Here is a 17,326-nt window from a genome sequence, read left to right as displayed (position 1 = left end):
AGGAAGCTTCCGCATGCTACGGTAGCTAGGCACGACGCGCGTGCGAGGCGGCCATTTTGAAATGCCGACGCAGATTTAGGGTCGTGTTGAAAGTGCGCGTTAGATTCGAGTAAATACAGTATTCGTTTAGAAAGCGGCACTATAGTGGCATCGCCCATTTGGTGCCATTACGATAACGCCACACCGCGCGCCGATGCTGCACCATACCGATACTACCGATACGACGCAGGTCAAAATGGCGACGTCGCTCGTGTACTTCAGCTGGCTACTGGCGTGGCTAGTAGCGGCTGCGATACTGACTTTTCTAGATGGCGCTAACAATGCACCATATTTATCAGTTTCAGTTAAAAACTGGCGCGTTTTTTAAAATCCTCGAATCTAAGCCGACCCTAGAGTTTCGTGTGTGATTATTTGAAAAAAACTATCGGCCTAGATTCGAATAAATACGGTAAATAGGCACTTGGTGCCGCAGCTAAACTTCGCCTCCCTTCCCTCCTCCCCCCCCTCCCCCATGGCCTTTCGCGCGTAGGAAGAGGCACGTTTGCTCTACATATATGGTGATTGTAAAGGAGGAAAGAGACGCCTACTTCTGCAGCCCTTAAGGGAGCACGGCGCAGAACGTGCGTTTGTTCTCCGCCGTGCGTTCACTCCCCGTGAAAGCGCGCGCCCCTCACGCCCTTTCACTCGCACATGCAGCGTTCGGCGCGCGGCGACAATTTCATCTCCATTGACGTCATACGGAACCTCACGGCGACGGTGACAGCAGAAATCTGCTTTTGAGTGTCCATATAATTGCTATCGCAATAAAACAAAAACACATCGAATGTAGGCCGAACAAAAAAGCGAGCATAGCGTTCACAAAATGAAACAGCATTTATTGAATATGAACATGCCGAGCTCATTTTACGTCATCGCTGCTAGCCTCGTCAAACAGTTCAGTATATTCAGTACCATCAAGAGGGATGCTGCACTTTTGGGAGCAGCGCACGATCAAAGTTCTTGGGCCATCCTCGTTGCGGCGCACGCACCTGTGGTCCCCTCCAATTGCGGACGTTTTTTTCATCCATGCCCGAAGTCCTGCCTGGCTTGAACGTTTGACGATGCCTCTACGGCTAGCACAACTATTCGTTAGAAAGCGGGACTAGAGTGTACTAGAATGGGGGAATGGGTCCAGCAGACGCCTTAGCAAGCACCGAGGATGAAGCAAAAAACGCGGAAAATGTGGCGGCGCTGGCGTCGCCTTATTCTGAATCTCCGGCCAATAAACGTTGGCTCCGGCTGTTTCGGCAGCGCTCATTGGCTGAGGCGAACTCGCCGGCTGAGTAGCTGTCGTGTGCCCGACGCACCATCGTTGTTGCGTCGTTTGCGTTCCTTCCGCCACTCTTTTTCCATTTTATTTACAATAGATCGGTGGGGAATAATCTCAGTGTTACCGTATTTACACGATTGTAAGTCGACTCGAATGTAGGTCGACCCCCCCAAAATTGCATGTCTCAAAAAAAAAGGGGGGGGGGGGGAGAAAAACCACGCGAGTGCATTCACACAAGGGAAATTTATTGACGAGGTTGCTAAGACTACTGATCGTCACTAGAGTCGACCTCACTAGCACTGCTGCCGTCATAGCTGCTGCGGTCCCACAGCACGTCGTCATCAAGTGCAAGTCGACACTTCGCAAACGACCGCACCACGACATCTCGAGGTACAGCCGCCCACGCAGAGAGGACCCACCCGCACACAGTAGCCAGGGAGGCCCAATTTCCTCGCGCTGAAGCCGCCACTGCCGCACCACACGTTCACCGACTCCAAACTTGCATCCCGCTGCGCAGTTGTTAGTTTCCTCGGCATGAAGAATAGCAGCCAGTTTGAACGCTGCTGTGAACGAGCGCCGAAAGTTCTTGGCACTCATGACAGGCGCGACGATTCAGCACAACAGCAGAAGGGACCGATGCGCGCGGCCATCGAAAACAATCGTATCTCAAAGAAAAGCTCTTCCGCCAACTACTATTACCCCCCAAACGACGGCTCATCCGCCAACTACCATACCCCCCTAACGATGGCTCTTCCGCCAACTACCAATACCCCCCAAACGGCGGCTCTTCCATGATCGATGCTCCCACAAGAGCCGTGCGCTCGTGGTGCGCGCAATCAAAATGTATGCAATACGGTAAATTAATACGCTACGCTTCTACCGTAACCATGGAAACGTAGCTGCAAAGTTGTAACCACGCCGTAGCGCCCCTGATTTCTCGTTTCTCTTGCCGCTACTAGCGGTACACGGTTCGGTTTCGATTCTAAGTCGACCCCCCAACATTGGATTGTCAAATTTGAAAAAATGGCTCGACCTACAATCGTGTAAATACGGTACCACCACAGAGTATCCGCCTGTCAAAGCTCCATGCAGCTGCGGTAGGGCCGCTCATTCGGAAGAAAGTGACGGTGGTGCTACCTGGATTTTCAATAAAAAATGCCTCAGCGCAGAGCCCTCGTTGGACCCACTCCCCCAATCTAGTACACTCTAGCGGTACTGTAGCAGCATCGCCTGTTTGGTGCCATTACGATAATGCCTCACCGCGTGCCCATACTACACCATACTAATACTACCGATACGACACAGGTCAAAATGACGACGTCGCTCATGTATTGCAGTTGGCTACTGGTGCGGCTAGTAGCGGCTGCGATACTGACTTTTCGAGATGGCGCTAACTATGCACCATATTTATCAGTTTCAGTTAAAAACTGGCACGTTTTTCAAAATCCTCGAATCTAAGCCGACCATAGAGTTTCGCACATGATTATTTGGAAAAAACATCAGCCTAGATTCGAATAAATACGGTAGCAGCCAAAAATGTCACCTAAGACTATCGCAATTTCGGACAATGAACAAATCTGGACACACAGAACTTACACAAGTAATTGAGAATTTGACGGAAGCTCGTCTGGTCGGGATGAAACATGACAAAGAAAGACGTACACTGACCAAATAAAACTTAGAAAGCAATTAATATTTTTGTTTTTAAAGTTTTATTTGGGCGGTGTATGTCTTTCTTTGTCAGAGCTCACACAACAAACCGTAAATGCATTCCTTTACAACTTCGGCTACAAACGGACTGACTTGGCAACTTGGCTTCACTACTTTTGGTTTCAAGGAGGTGCCAGCGAGCAACATATCAAAATATCCCTTTTCTGCTCCATTCGGGTCAACTCGATGGTTGAGGTTGGCCAGGGTCATGCAGACACAGTGGGATGGAGTTCTTGAGTGTCTCCGCAATGTCTCCGCAATGTGTGTCTCCGCAATTGGGGAAGCGCTGACTCGGAAATTTGGGATCCCTGAGCGAGTGTGCTTAATTTGAGCCGGGAATACAAAGACAAGGGCAATCACACTGGCATGCTCTATAATTACAGTGGAATCTCGTTGATACGATCTTCCCAAGAACCGGAAAATAAAACGTATCACCGGAAAATGATATTAGCTAAAAATAATTGTATATAAGAAAAAAAAAACGCATTATCCCGGAATCGTATCAACTAGATTCCACTGTACATGCCTATCAGATGGCACTGGTTATTGTTTGGCAATGTTAAATGTGTGTAATTCTTCACTGCATCATTTATGCTTATCGCTGAAGCATGGTACTTTATCCCAGTTCCCTGAAGAGGCGGTGCATGCGCTGTAGGCCTACCAGCTCACACAAAGCTATAAGGCTCAATTTCCCCGGTACGTGTCGTTTCAGTGGATAGCGCAGCATTGTAAAATGGAACCTCGTTGATACGATTCTGCGTAATACGTTTTTCGGGATGATATGTTTCTTTTTTTTTTTTTGCATTTCCCAGCCAACACCCCCATAGAAGGAATGTATTTTCATGCAGTTGATACGATTGTGTTTTCACCTGAAATAGGGTGATACGACTTCAAACTGGTATTTCTGAAACTCGTAGCTTTATATTCAAGTGTACTAAATTAATATACATTCCAATGACCCACAAACAACGTGTTAAGGGCAAGCAACACTAGCAGAAAAATGCAAGCTGCACGCCGGCGGCGGCAAAAAGCGCGCCACAAAAGCTGCCGCAAAGCAGGTTTTTCGTTCCGTGGGAGGGATCGGTTCTGGACCGATTTAAATTGCCGTGTGCCCCGGCGGCGAACAAGCCGCAAGCAAAGCAGCCCAATGAGAGCTGCCCCCTTCAGTTATGTACGTGCGGGCACGGCCGGTATGGAGGCGCGCGCTCGCTCTTTAAAGAAGGAAGGGAGAGCGCACCTCCAGACCGGTCATGGCGCAGGAAACTCATGCGGACCCGCCCGACCGCTATTTTCGCACTCGTAGTATCGTCTGCTCGTGTCAGCTACTGCGCGCGCTTGTTTCGGTTGGCTTTTCAGGCGAGGTCTTCATGCGATCCCGTGACTGAATGAAGCGCCTGCCCTCGTCCGCCAGTCGTATCGCTCGTTGTGTCACGCTGCTCTACGGTGTTCCTTTGTTTCGGAATTCTTTGCCTCGTGGTGCCGTGACCTTTCAAGGAACTATGTCAAGGAATCTTTCAAAAGAACTCGTTTACGTACTTTGAAAAAAAGAAAGTTCAGAAAAAACTAACAAGCTGTTTTAAAGTTGCTCAATAAAAGCGTGTTGGCTGCGGTTCGGTTCGTGTGGTGTCATGATGCTGCTCCGCATAACACGCATGTTATGCGGAGCAGTATCACGCGACGCCACAGGAAGCTTTGCTAGCGAGTTTGTCACTATGTAAGCCTGTTTTCTTACGTTTTATTTTCTGGTTCCTGCAAAGCTCGTATCAACGAGGTTTCAGTGTAATTTGTTTGGTTTGTCCAGAAGGTGGTCCATGGCAGCAAAAAATTTCGTTCAAAATAACCGTTGTGCGCTTCTAGGAATTCAAATTTCTGGCAATTTACTAAAATACATGCAACTCTAACTGGACAAACTGATCAGTTCTAGCTATCCATCAATTCAACTGAAGAGATTTCAAACAGTTCACATAGTGAATTCTCAAATAAAATATGAATCAAGTAGCAAAGACCATTTGATTCCTATTTAAAGTTTTGAATAGTCGCACACCCCTAATAATAATATTTGAACCTCAATATAACGAACACAGACATAACGATTTATCAGAGATACTGAAGCACCATATTTACCCGATTAACGTGTCCCTGAATATAACGTGCACCCAATTTTCATGGGTATAAATTAAAAAGAAGTGTACCTAAATGTAGCAAGCTTCTGTTTTATAAAAAATTTATAGTCAACTTTCACTAATTTGACCCTGATGGGAACAACAAAATTGATTGAATGATTTGGCAGGGTGAATTAAACAAGCTGTTGAAAAACGTCGGAACACATAGAGCGTATTTGCCCGATTGTAACAAGCCCCCGACTAAAATGTGCACAGATGATGGTGATGATTTATTGGCATCTCCTTTGAGACGGGCTCTTTGAAACAAAACTCTATAGCTACCTCATACGGCTACCTATGGCTGTAGCGGATGCGGTCGTATCAATCTCTTCCCTGCTTTTTTTTCCAGCAATACTCTAAACGTCTCTTGGTTATTATCTCGACTGCTGACCGGTTGATGCTTCCGTCCACTTTAAATACAAGCGCTTCTGGGAGTTGCACGTTACCTACGGTTCTCGCTGGCTGGATGCCGTCGCATTCCATTAGGATGTGCTGAGTGGTCTCCGGATTTTTGCTGCAGCATACACATGCCTCATGTAGTTGCGAATATTTACTCCGGTATGTTTTTGTCCTCAGGCAACCAGCTGGAGCCTCAAATAGCAAGGCAATGCCCTGTGTGTTATCGTACTAATTTTCCCTTCTAATTTCTTTCTTATCATTCTTGTAAATCTCCATGGTCCTTTTTTGTTTCCATTCTTTGCATCCAATTCACTGTCTCCGTTTCTCTCACTTTCTTTCTCAAGACTCCTGGTTGCCTGGATACCCTTTCACTTATCCTGTACTTGGTTGCCAACTTTCTCGGCAATCAACTCCAACTAAATGCTCACCCCCTAGCGACCGTGCCAAGAAGCAGCCAATCTAGGTTCAGCCGCAGGTTCTCACAATACAGCGTGCACTGTAACCTTGCCTCATAGTTTTCCAATTGTCGTCATGCCGCTGCACACAAGCCTGAAAAAGAAATAGCGGATGTCGAAAGAATTTTGCTGTGTATCATTATGGGCGTGTAATCGCGGGGGAAAGACAGCAATTCATTGTGCCCCAAAAGTAGCAGATGATGCGCAATGGAGAGCGACATGGATAAGAAACTTGTGCAGTGGGAACTGACACTGTGGTGGTTTGTTCAAAACACTTCACTCGAGACGACTTCTTTATTCCCGGCGAGAAGACCATTGCTTTCTTTTTATATATTTTACATATGTTGCTGGTGTTTCAAATTGGGAAGTGTACTTTGTTTATAGGCAGGCGCTATAATAAATTATAGTGATATAAGCTTAATCTTCATTTGTTTTTGGTCGTTTATAGTTTTCTGCAGTAATATTGCCGTGTCGGTATTCGTACACAAGTGTGCCCTGGCGCCGACAAAGACGACGACCGGGCTGCTCGAGGAGTGCCGATCATGAGGCGACGGTACCCAGCAACTCCGCCAGTGTCACGATAGACAAAGCTCAGGAGCTTTATTATAGAAGCACCGCGCCGTACTCGGGAGAAGGAACCAGAGAGGCGCCAACAACAAGAATCTCTTCTTCTTCTTTAGATGCCTTCCGGAATCTCGAGCAGCCCGGTCGGCGTCTTTGTCGGCGCCAGGGCGTACTTGTGCACAAATACCGACGCGGCAATATGCAGTAATATTACAGCAGTAATACTACAGCAGCAATATTCTCACTAATGCAGTTTTGTCTGCAGGCACGGCAGTGGGAATGATAACTACCTCGGAAGGTCTGAAGTTGATCATGACACATGTTATGCCGCGAGGCGACATATCGGTTTTATAGCATGCTTTAGTTTAGTGGTGCAAGCAGAAGGTGCTGTTCTTTCATTCAGCGCAGTTGTCAGTTTATTTGATCGCCAGAAATTTAGAAGCAACTGCAAACAACACTCGTTCCAGACTTGGAGCATTCGGCCTGGCCACAGCACCGAATGCTTTCCGACACTGTGCACACAGCCAAGTTCCATTACAACTGGTTCAATTCGTTTTCAAGTCCCGCATTTACACTAATACAAGTAACATTAGTCAAAAGAAAACCCTCGCTAAATTTAGCGAAACCTAGTGGAAGAAACGCAACTTGGTCCGATTGGTTGTTATTTACTTTTCAAGTTTCACTGGGGTTAGTGAATTCCTACGGGCGGCGAGTGTCTGCTGTGTTGCAAGCCCGAGCCCTACGTTGAACACTGCGTGCTGCGAGCATGAACAAGTGCCAGTTATCAGACTACCTTATCACATGGATCAGCTAACTATAAAAACAAAGGTGCACCCCAACTCACAAATAGAAATCTCATTTGTTTTTATTTCAAGACACACTGACCAGGTAACTTGACAGTTCTTAGCTTCGTTCGAGCAGTGCATACCATCCGTATTTAGCTTCTGTAAGCACAACAGACGTTACTGCCTATATACTATGGGAGTTACAGCGCGGAGTTGCCAATGAAGGTCGAGAACAGTCAAGTATCGTACTTGTAACAGCGGAGCAACACCGCGAACAAGTGGTTGCACCTTTAGGAGGCCCACTACGCACCAACACTTCCCTTTTTTAACATCCCGACTCGCTTAAAAGGCTCTTTGTCCTTACAAAAGGCTGATGCGATTCGGTAGCCAGGCCAGACGTTTGCACTCACAGTGGAACGATTTCCACGGTTTCAACACTGAAAACCTTGAGACCTATCACAATAAGGTAATCACCAGCAAGGACCCTTTCGGCGTTGAGGAAACACTTCGATTCTATGCCACAAACGGGAAACTTGAGCACAGCATCAAGCAAAAGAGCCGCCATGAACCTAGATGTCGTAGCCATCTTTGTTTATTTGGACAGTGTTGCCAACACAAGTAACGGATTCTGGAGTTGCCGATAAAGGTCAGGCATGTGCGTGCTGACTGGTCAAGTTCGAATTAACCAGCGAAGGCCAATTTTATGATCGAAATAACAAAAGTTTGGACCCATAAAAATGCATGGGCGCCGACCAGTACCTTTGGCCAGGATCGAATTAACGAAAAATTGTATAAACGGGAGCCAAACTACTGAAAGTCTGCTTCATTCATACAAGCCTATTCAAAACTAATATCTGGCTATGCTGGCAAGCAGTGTCGCCTCTCAGGTGGGTCTTAGGGGGTGGTTACTGACCTCCACAGGCGACATCCCTGATGGGGAAGAGGATGCTATACGCCTCCCTCTGCGGCAGCTGATAGAACGGCACGCAGCGGAAGCTCGGGTGCTGGCTGTCATGCTGGATGCTGCTGCCGAACTCATCCATCACGTACCTGCACAACACAACATCTCTCGTACTGCACCTATTGACCACTTCCCTCCAAGCTACAGCAGCACTCTCGCAACACCACCACACTGAGAGCCACGGATGCCTTCATAGCTTGCAACACTTACAGTACTTATGCCTGGCACGAAACAGCACACGTAGCTAGTAACCTGAGGAATGACGCACACTTCCAATTATAGAGAGAACTAAAAATGCACTTACTGAGACCAACTACAGTAGAACCCCACTGATTCACGGGGCCATAAAAAAAAAAAAACGTAAGAGCCGGGAAACAGAAAAAATTGAGAAATGCAAGCAGTGTTGAACTGCACACAATATTACGTGTGAAAAAAAGTCATGGTTTCGCCTGACAGCAGAAGTATCGATTGCAATAGCAAATGCTATACAGCTATACAAAGTAAGAATAGTAGTTTTATCATCCGTATAAACTTATAAACATTCGCTTATTAACTATATTAACAAGCATGGTGTCAGCGCCCACAGGCAAACATGAACACATCACACTCGATGAGCGCGAACACACGCTGTCGAACGCTGGCGTGAGGAATATAAGCACCGCTGCCAAAGCGAGCGAAGTGACCTTCGTGCTGTTGTCTATCGCTTCAACGCAAACTGAGCGCCGAGAACACACAGCACGCACAAAGCTACGAGCCGCCGATGCACCTACACTGCATAGACTCTGCCGCCAGTATAGATCGCTTTCAAGATACGGCCCGCGCGACCGCGCGCCGCCGTGCAGTACGCAGTTGAGGCCAGAGCACAACTACAGTGGGCACAGCGCTTCCCGCTATCCCTCCCCCCTCGCTCCCTCGCCAGTGCCTCGAGCGCAACGGAAGAAGGCGTGCTTCCTCCCTGCTTTTCTTTCTTTCACGCGCGAGATTTAGACGCGGTCGTCGGCTCCCCTTGCACGCTTGCACTCGCACATACAGCATATGGCGCGCGGCGATGGCGTCATCGCCCTTGGACTTTATATAGAATGTCTATGAGCCAAAACCAATTTTAGGGCCATATCATGTCATAGACACCATCTTTAGATAGCAAATATGGATCTCAAGGGCCATACTTTTGCTGGCGGAAACCAAAAATACGTCATAAGTGTTGCCCCCGGCACTTTGGGCGGCCAATGCCATCGTCAAGCAACCAAGCCAATCGACATGAAAAGTCAAAATGGCTGCTTGGGCCGGCGCGTGGTGGCAGTTCGCAACGTATGATGCGGGAACAGTGCCACAGGTGTGACGTAACAGCGGGGTTACCACTGCATTGGGTTCTATGGGAGCTGTGCCGGGACCGGCCGAAAACGACGTAACAGCCGGGAAGACGCAGCACCCGGGAATGTAACAGCGGGGTTCTACTGTAACAAAATGGTTATTTCACCATTCACATTTTTTTTTCTTTACAATTAAGGCTACTGGAACTAGTATTTATTTAATCGTACTGTTAGGCCTAAGACCGACAGAAGGTGGAAAAACACATGTAAGTTTCATATGTATGTTTCAGTTTTCATATTTAACTACAAACATTTGAGTAAGAATAAATATAACAGCACAGTGCAGCACGCAAACCTAACAGCACACTCATAAACATGGAAATATTGTCAAGAAACTTCTGTCATAAGAAACCTGTCGCCAAAAATTAAGAAGCACATGCCCCTTCCTCCCTCTCCCCATGCTAGGACATTGCTACACCATTACAGTCTTGTCTTTCCTTTTCTATTGTGCAACTTTTTTTCCCTCTTTTTTTCTCGTATTTACCACAAGTCACCGAAATGACTTGTTTATTAACTTCTCGCTCAAATTCCAACTTGAATTTCTGAGTGATTAAAGTAGAATGTACAAAAATCATGACGCTGTTGAAAAAAAAATTTCTGTAAAAAGATTTTTTTTCTAATTACATCTCCCCCTTACATATGCCAACACATTTCCTTTCACAACCTTCCCTTTTGCTGTCACCAAGTTATCTTCGTGTTTAGAGCAGTTTTTAACAGCCAAAATGAGCATGATGGCAAATGAGTAGTGGCAATGTTAGCGTGCAAGCTGGTCACATCAGAAAAGAAATAACAGGGTGTACGGGGCAAATTTGACCCTTGAAGGTGAAAATCAAAAGGAATCCATAACTGCAGCAAAAGAAAATTTATTGAACACATGGAAAAGGAATATGAAGGTGGACCAGTGAGAAAGTGAAATCACTCATAAAAGCCACCCTCTGCGTCCACAACTGCTTTGAGGCGGCTCCGAAATCTGGCACATCACTGTATCCCGAGGGGGAGCCGCAAAAGCTGCATAAACCTTGTTGATCAGCCAGGTCGTGGTGTTACTGGCACTTTGGTTAATCAACAGGATTGCAATCAGGGGAGTTCGGGGCTAGACATTAGGACCGGCGAAATTCTAAAAAATTCTCAGATAACCGCATGTGAGTATTACCAGCAGCATGGCAAAGTGCTGAGCTTTGCTGCCGCAGAGAGGATGATCCGGCAGCCACCCGTTCCCTCCCAAGGCTTCGTAACTGTGTCCAGCCGCTCCATATACTTACTGAAATGGAGCCCGAGTCCCTGTGGAACGACTTGTGGAAGCATCACATCATCTTTACTGGAGACAAATCCTCACACAATCATACTGTGAGAAAATTTGGTGTTGACACACAGAGCATTCGACGGATTGGAGACAAGCCGTCTGTTAATCCAGAGGTTGTGTACCTGCTCCTGACAAAAGCTTTTTTTTTTTTATCAGAGAAGAACCAAATTGTCTTTTGTCCAAGATGATGTTTCACTTTGTAGAGGAATTTCCTTGCCTTCATCAGGCGATTGCCTCTAGCCTATTCTGTCAGCAGTTGGCTTTCAAGCAAGCCCTTTGCAGGACAGATAGCAGAGGTCCTCATTTACAGGCAGCTTCATGATGGACACTGCAACAGCCCCATTTCCCATGCCATGACCCGGATTCCCTTCTCCCGCTATTCAAGAATGAATTTTACTGCACGAGTGAAATAGGAATGTCGTAGGTGTTCTTTCATACTAGCCACAGCTTCACAGTCTCCAATGCACATCCGTCTTCCGATCAGGTTTTCTCAGCTTCCACAAGTCCAATTTTAATTATTCTTCTTTCATTTAGAACCTTAGTGTTTGGTAAGCGCCAAATAATGACAACCAAATAATGCAAGAAAAAGCTATAAATTAAAACAAATGACCATTTTGATCAAAGTAATTATGCCTGTACTGCAAACATGAACTTCTAATGCTTACAACTTTTGTTTCGGACATGCTAGAATGACGCTCGTCTTGATTAGTGTAGGTAAACAAAGGCTATGCAGTATACTTTTTAAAAAAGATGACAAAACATTTTTACCAGAATGTTTCTGTTAAGAAAGAATGGTACAACATACATTAAAATAAGCTTTATACACTTATTTCGAATTAACCAGCGAAGGCCACCACTTATAACGTAACCGCTTTCAGTGCAGGATCGGATATAGTGCAGTCTTTTCAGACTCTCGTTAATTTTCCCATTGCACTCCATGTATACACATATCGCTTATAGTGCAGTTGCGGGAAACGAAATACTGGTTACAGTGCGGCTGCCTGGGACTACGGAAGTCAGCGGAGACGGCGAACGCTCCCCTCAAACGGGCGCCCCAAGGAGTGCTCGAGGAAGAGAGACGAAGTGGAGGAGAAGGGGACGTGGTGCAAACGAACAGCCAGTGAGGCTGAAACCAGAATCTTGAGTGCGAGTCGTGAAATATCACGGCGCGCATAGCGAGCGAGAGCCATGAAACTGCCAACACCGGCCAACGCTCGCTTCACGATAACGGCAGTAAACGAAACTGCAGGGAGCGGGCGGCGCCGGCACGGCACGGCGAAGGGCGGCAGGGAAACGGATTTCGCCTCGGCAACTCCGCCACTTCGGTGGCTCCCCTCGCCCTCCCACGTAGCTCCCTCACTTTCGACTGTCACCGTGCGCGCACACCTCCGTGCAGGCGCCGCCGCTCCAGCCGGCCCAGCGCCAGCTCCCCGAAGTTTCGTTTTCCGCTGTTATCGGGAAGCGAGCATTTGCCGGCGTGGGCAGTTTCGTTGGCCGGCCTGGAACAGCGTCGCTGCTTCCCTCTGTACCCTAGCCGCGGCATGCAAGGTCAACACGTGACTATAAAGTAGAGGAAGCATAAAAGAGAAAGAAGGGTTCACTGCCATTTTCTACGAGTGGCTACGGTAGCGTGGCTGAGACGTCGGCACGTACACGCATGCTCCGGTGCAACGCAGAATCGGCAACCTTGCCATTTGAGAGAGGGTGAAATTTCCGCCACGTTTTTTTTTCTTTTTTATTTGTCCGTGCGGGACATTGCGGGGTATTTAAGTTTTTACTCTATGGCAGTGCCGGAGCAATGCCGGTCGGAGGCGCCGCCGCGTGATTTGGTTCGAATTAACGAGATTCGACTGCAAATTGAATGCAAACGTTCTAGTCGCATTCCTCGGCTGTCGCATACGCATGGCGGCTTGATGCACATGTTTTGCATATGTGCGAGCCTTGAAAATTGTTCATTTAGTTATAGTGCGGTACCGCTTATAGTGTGGATATTCGCGACTCCGGCGACTTATGTTATAAGCGTTCTACACTGTATTTAAGATCGGCACACAAAACTACATAAACCCTGAAATTTTCGTGAATCTATCTCATACATTAAAGAAAATAAAGTGGAACCTTGTTAAACCGTACCCGCTTAAGCCGTAGTTTCTTATTAAACGTAGTTGAGACGAATCCCCAACTCGGCTACCCTTAAATTTAATGCATTTGGTACCCGCCTAAGGTGTAGCGGTACAACGTATACCTGTCAGTTAATGCGTACTATTCACTTGTCAAATGCCCATCATAGTCCTCAGTGGCAGTCTCGCGCTCCTTCGGCCAACCGATTCTCGTGTAGCGCGAGCTACACGTTGCATGCGTACGCAAAGATCTCCATGGCCATTGCGAAGCCTAGCCTCCGAGCCACGCACAATCTCGCACTAGTAATCTTGGAGGCCACGGCAGAGCGACCTAGCGAGATCCCGTTGCCGGCAAGAGCAGTTAGAGCAGCCGCGGACGTGTGCAGTTGTTTTGTTCGCCAGCCGTACTGCACGTGTGCTGAACGTGGCGACGATTTGAGGACGCGGCGTGATCGTGACAGGAGTGCCCGAACTTCGCGACAGTGATCTGCAGACGCGATGTGATTGTGACAGGATCGCACAATGTCGTACAAGCAAGTGAAGCATCGCGTAATGAGCATCAAAGAAAAACTGTAGATAAATTCAGATAATCAATGACATCCAACGTGGAGCAAAGAAGTCCGTGTTGACACGGGAGAAAGGCCTGCCACTGAGTACTGTTTGTGGAATTTGGACAGCGCGAGAAAAGGTGCTGAATGGTGCACCATCCAGCCTCAAGCGTTGCGGTTTAAGGGGCTCGAGTTACCCAGATGTCGAGGAGGCTTTGGAGCATTGGGTGAAACGTGCGAGGGCAAAAAACTTGCCAGTGACCGGACCCCTTGTCACCGAAAAGGCTCTGTGCTTCGCCACACAGATGGGTCATGACAGTTATGTTTGCAGCAGTGGCTAGCTCGCTAGATTCAAAACACGGTACAACTTAACTACAAAGGTTGTTTCCGGCGAAGGTGCAGCGGCAAGCTGCAACATATCTTGCGAGAGTATTCCGCAGAAGATATATTTACCATGGACGAATCGGCACTTTTGTTTAAGATGTTGCCGGATCGAATGCTAACTTTTAAAGGGGCAATGTGCACAGGCGGAGAACAAGCGATGAGCAGACTATCGGTCGCATTTGCAGCCAACACGGAAGGGATGGAAAAGCTGCCGCTCCTCGTTATTGGCAAGGCCGCAAAGCCGAGATACTTCAAGGGTGGTCAACTTCCGTGAGGCGTGTTCTATCGCAACAACACCAAAGCCTGGATGACCTAGAAGCTATTTGACGAGTACGTGCACCTACTGGACCGTCACTTTACCGCTAGTGGAAGAAAAATTCTTATGGTGATTGATAACGCACCGGCTAACGTGGAACTGGAGAACCTTTCTGCCGTGAAGCTGGAGTTCCTGGTAGCAAACACAACCGCACTTTCACAGCCCTTGGACCAAGGAATCATTCGGTCTGTCAAACACTTGTACCGGAAAAATATGCTGCGCAGGATGCTTCTAGCAATGAAAAGTGGGAAGACTTACAACATCAACATGCCGGGCGTGATCCATTTGCTGGCATATTCCTGGCAGTAAGTAAAAGCCTGGGAAGAACCGTTTCGCGCGTGCACAGTTCGTTGTGCCCGCCCAAGAAATCAACCCAAGCGAAGTGGATACGGATGAAGAAACCGCTGACGACAGCGACTATAAAGCACTGCTTCCTGAAGTTTTGGAGCGAAAAGGTGGCGGTGACAGAGTGCCATTTTTGGCGTTTTGCCATGACAATGACGTCGAAACTTGTGAAGATTTGTCCAACAGTGACATTGTTAACTCGCTTAGTACCAAGCAACGGTGAGGACGACGACTACGCTGAGCTGGAAGATGTGCTGTGTCTGTCAGTTGGAGACGCAGTACGAGCACTGGATGTGATGAGGCTGTTCGCTGAAAAGAGAGGGTTAATGTACACATTGGCCTTCCACTTGGACGGCTTCGAAACTGCAAATGTCGCTGCGAGGCCGCCGAAGCGGCAAACGAAAGTGACGGATTTTTTGCGCCTATATCCGCAAAATAAAGAAGTTTCTTGGTTTTCTTGCGAAACGTGTTTCATTCCACAGGCAGGTAAGTGCATATTTCTTACTTTCGGGTAAGCCGTAGTGCCGCTTAGCACGTACTTTCTTGGCGTCCCCGTGAGGTACGGTTTAATGAGATTCCAGTGTAATTCTAAAGCCCACATACCCCCTTAACTGCCCTTTTTAAAATGAACTGTGCTGTGCAGAGAACGCCAGTGAAACAAACGATAGAGTGCAGCACAGCCTGAACTAGCTCACGAAGTGCAGGTGAAGCGAATGCACCTATCAACTATACAGCACTTCTGACCAGTAATATTCAACACACATGTACGGGCACGCAAGCACACACCAAGAAAAAAATAAAACAAAATGTGCTTCCTTCAAGCCTTACCAGACGGGAACTGAGTCTTCAGTGGTTGCTAGTGGTCCTGCAACACTGTACGTCTGGTTGTACCTCCACATGCGCTCAAACACAGCATCCACCAGTTTGGGCTGGTCCTGCAGCATGCGAACAGGACGGCATCAGAGGTGCTACATCTAAGCAGTAGATGTCTGTCATATGAAGATGACATAGCCAATCTCTGGGTCTTAATTCTTAATTACAAAGAATACTCGCATCGTATTTTCGACTCATTTGTATTGCGTTAAATAAAGCTCCAGGACCCCTAAATCCAGGAAAAAATATTGCCAAGCCTTAGAGTGCCCCCCTAAATAGCTTTTCTACAGGCAGCTTCATTTCCTTGGAGGTTACTGCGTCCTGACCCAGAAGGTGGTCCCGTGGGATCAGCACCATGTTACGTTTTGACACTCGCTCTGCCTATGCTGCTGCTACTCGCTGTGAGAGCCAATGTAGCAGCATAGCGGATGACCAAACGAGCTACAGCGAGTGTTAAAACATCACATTCTCCTGATCCCACATGACCACCGTCTGTGTCAAGACGCAGTAACCTCCTGGGAAACGAATCCGAGATTGGCTGTAGGAAAGTGGTTGAATTAATTGAGTGAGCTGAGGCTTGCCAGTATTTTTTCTAGGGTTTACAAAGTCTATGCACACCGCCATGATAAGTGCACTGTGCATCCCACAAGGCTTCCTACACACTTATCCAATGCTACAAGCCAAGGTGAGAAAACCACGAAGTTAAATGTTGCAGCTATAGAGAAAAATATGCCTGCACCACGGGCTGATGCACCACTAATTTATGTAGCACTGACATAGCTGACAGTTAAAAAGGTTGCCACAGGGCGTTGACTGGATGCAAACAGATTTTTTCGTCTTCTCCAGGTCAAAATGGGGGGTACAGTAGCCGACCGATTTTCCGGACTTCGTGGGGACTGAGAAATAGTCCGAAAAATGAAGCAGCCCAAAAAACCGAACAGTCCGAAAAATCGCCCCCCCCCCCCCCCCAAGAGAAAAAAATTGAGGCTTAGAGCGGCTTAAGAAAAATGTCGCAGTTTCGCCCAAGAGGCGGAGCATCGATTGTGATAGCTAATTAATAGACAGCGATACAAAGTAAGGATGTTAGTTTGATCGGCTGTATACAGTTGTAAATATGCGCTTACTAACTAAATAAGCATGATGTCACGCGCGCACAGGTTACATGAACACATCTCGCTCGATGACCGCGGGCAAATTGACCTTCGCGCTGTCTATTCTCTCGCTTCAACGCGAACGTTGAAAAGAAGAAGAAGAAGAAAAGAAAAACAGCGCATACGAAGCTACTGGCACTCGGCGCACGCCCTTTGTACCCATCGCAGATCGCTTTCAAGATACGGTGGTGCCTGCGCGGCAGCTCCGTCGGCAGCAGCCGCAAGAGCTGAACGCAATTCCCCATCGTCTCCGTTGCCTTTTCCCCGTGCCCCGCGAGCGAACGAAGTCCGCGTGCCTCCGGCCGGCCTTCCTCTCTCGCATGCGCGACATGCGCGAGATTAAATTGCGGTTGCCGGCTGACCCTCGCAAGCTTTCACCCGCACACAGCGTACGGCGCAACCGAAAATTAAAAAAAAAAACGGATTCCGCTTAAGTGACTATGACGATAGTGCTGAGCTGACCGAAAAAAAAAGCAAGTGCTGCTTTTTGGAACGTTTTGTCGGCCAAGGAACAAGAGCGGGCATGGCCTCGGAGACGGGAGGATAGCGTTCATGTACTTATCTTGAAGGCTAT

General features: G+C 47.6%; 1 protein-coding gene across 7 annotated transcripts in view; it reads right to left on the bottom strand.

Annotated features, from left to right (window-relative positions):
* Window positions 1-17,326, bottom strand: part of LOC119465117 (tubulin--tyrosine ligase-like protein 12) — a 190,162-nt gene that overhangs the window by 155,076 nt on the left and 17,760 nt on the right. For all 7 annotated transcript variants that reach the window (XR_007463256.1, XR_007463255.1, XM_049655702.1 and 4 more), the window contains exons 5-6: window positions 15,557-15,663; window positions 8,298-8,434 (exon numbers count right to left, since the gene is read on the bottom strand). Coding sequence is in view for 5 of the 7 variants with exons in the window: in XM_049655702.1 (XP_049511659.1) it covers window positions 8,298-8,434; window positions 15,557-15,663 (244 nt within the window). In the remaining 2 variants the exon portion in view is untranslated. The remainder of the gene's footprint in view (window positions 1-8,297; window positions 8,435-15,556; window positions 15,664-17,326) is intronic.

Source organism: Dermacentor silvarum, chromosome 9, assembly GCF_013339745.2.
Source record: "Dermacentor silvarum isolate Dsil-2018 chromosome 9, BIME_Dsil_1.4, whole genome shotgun sequence".
Classification (NCBI taxonomy): domain Eukaryota; kingdom Metazoa; phylum Arthropoda; class Arachnida; order Ixodida; family Ixodidae; genus Dermacentor; species Dermacentor silvarum.
This window is presented reverse-complemented; position numbering and strand designations above follow the sequence as displayed.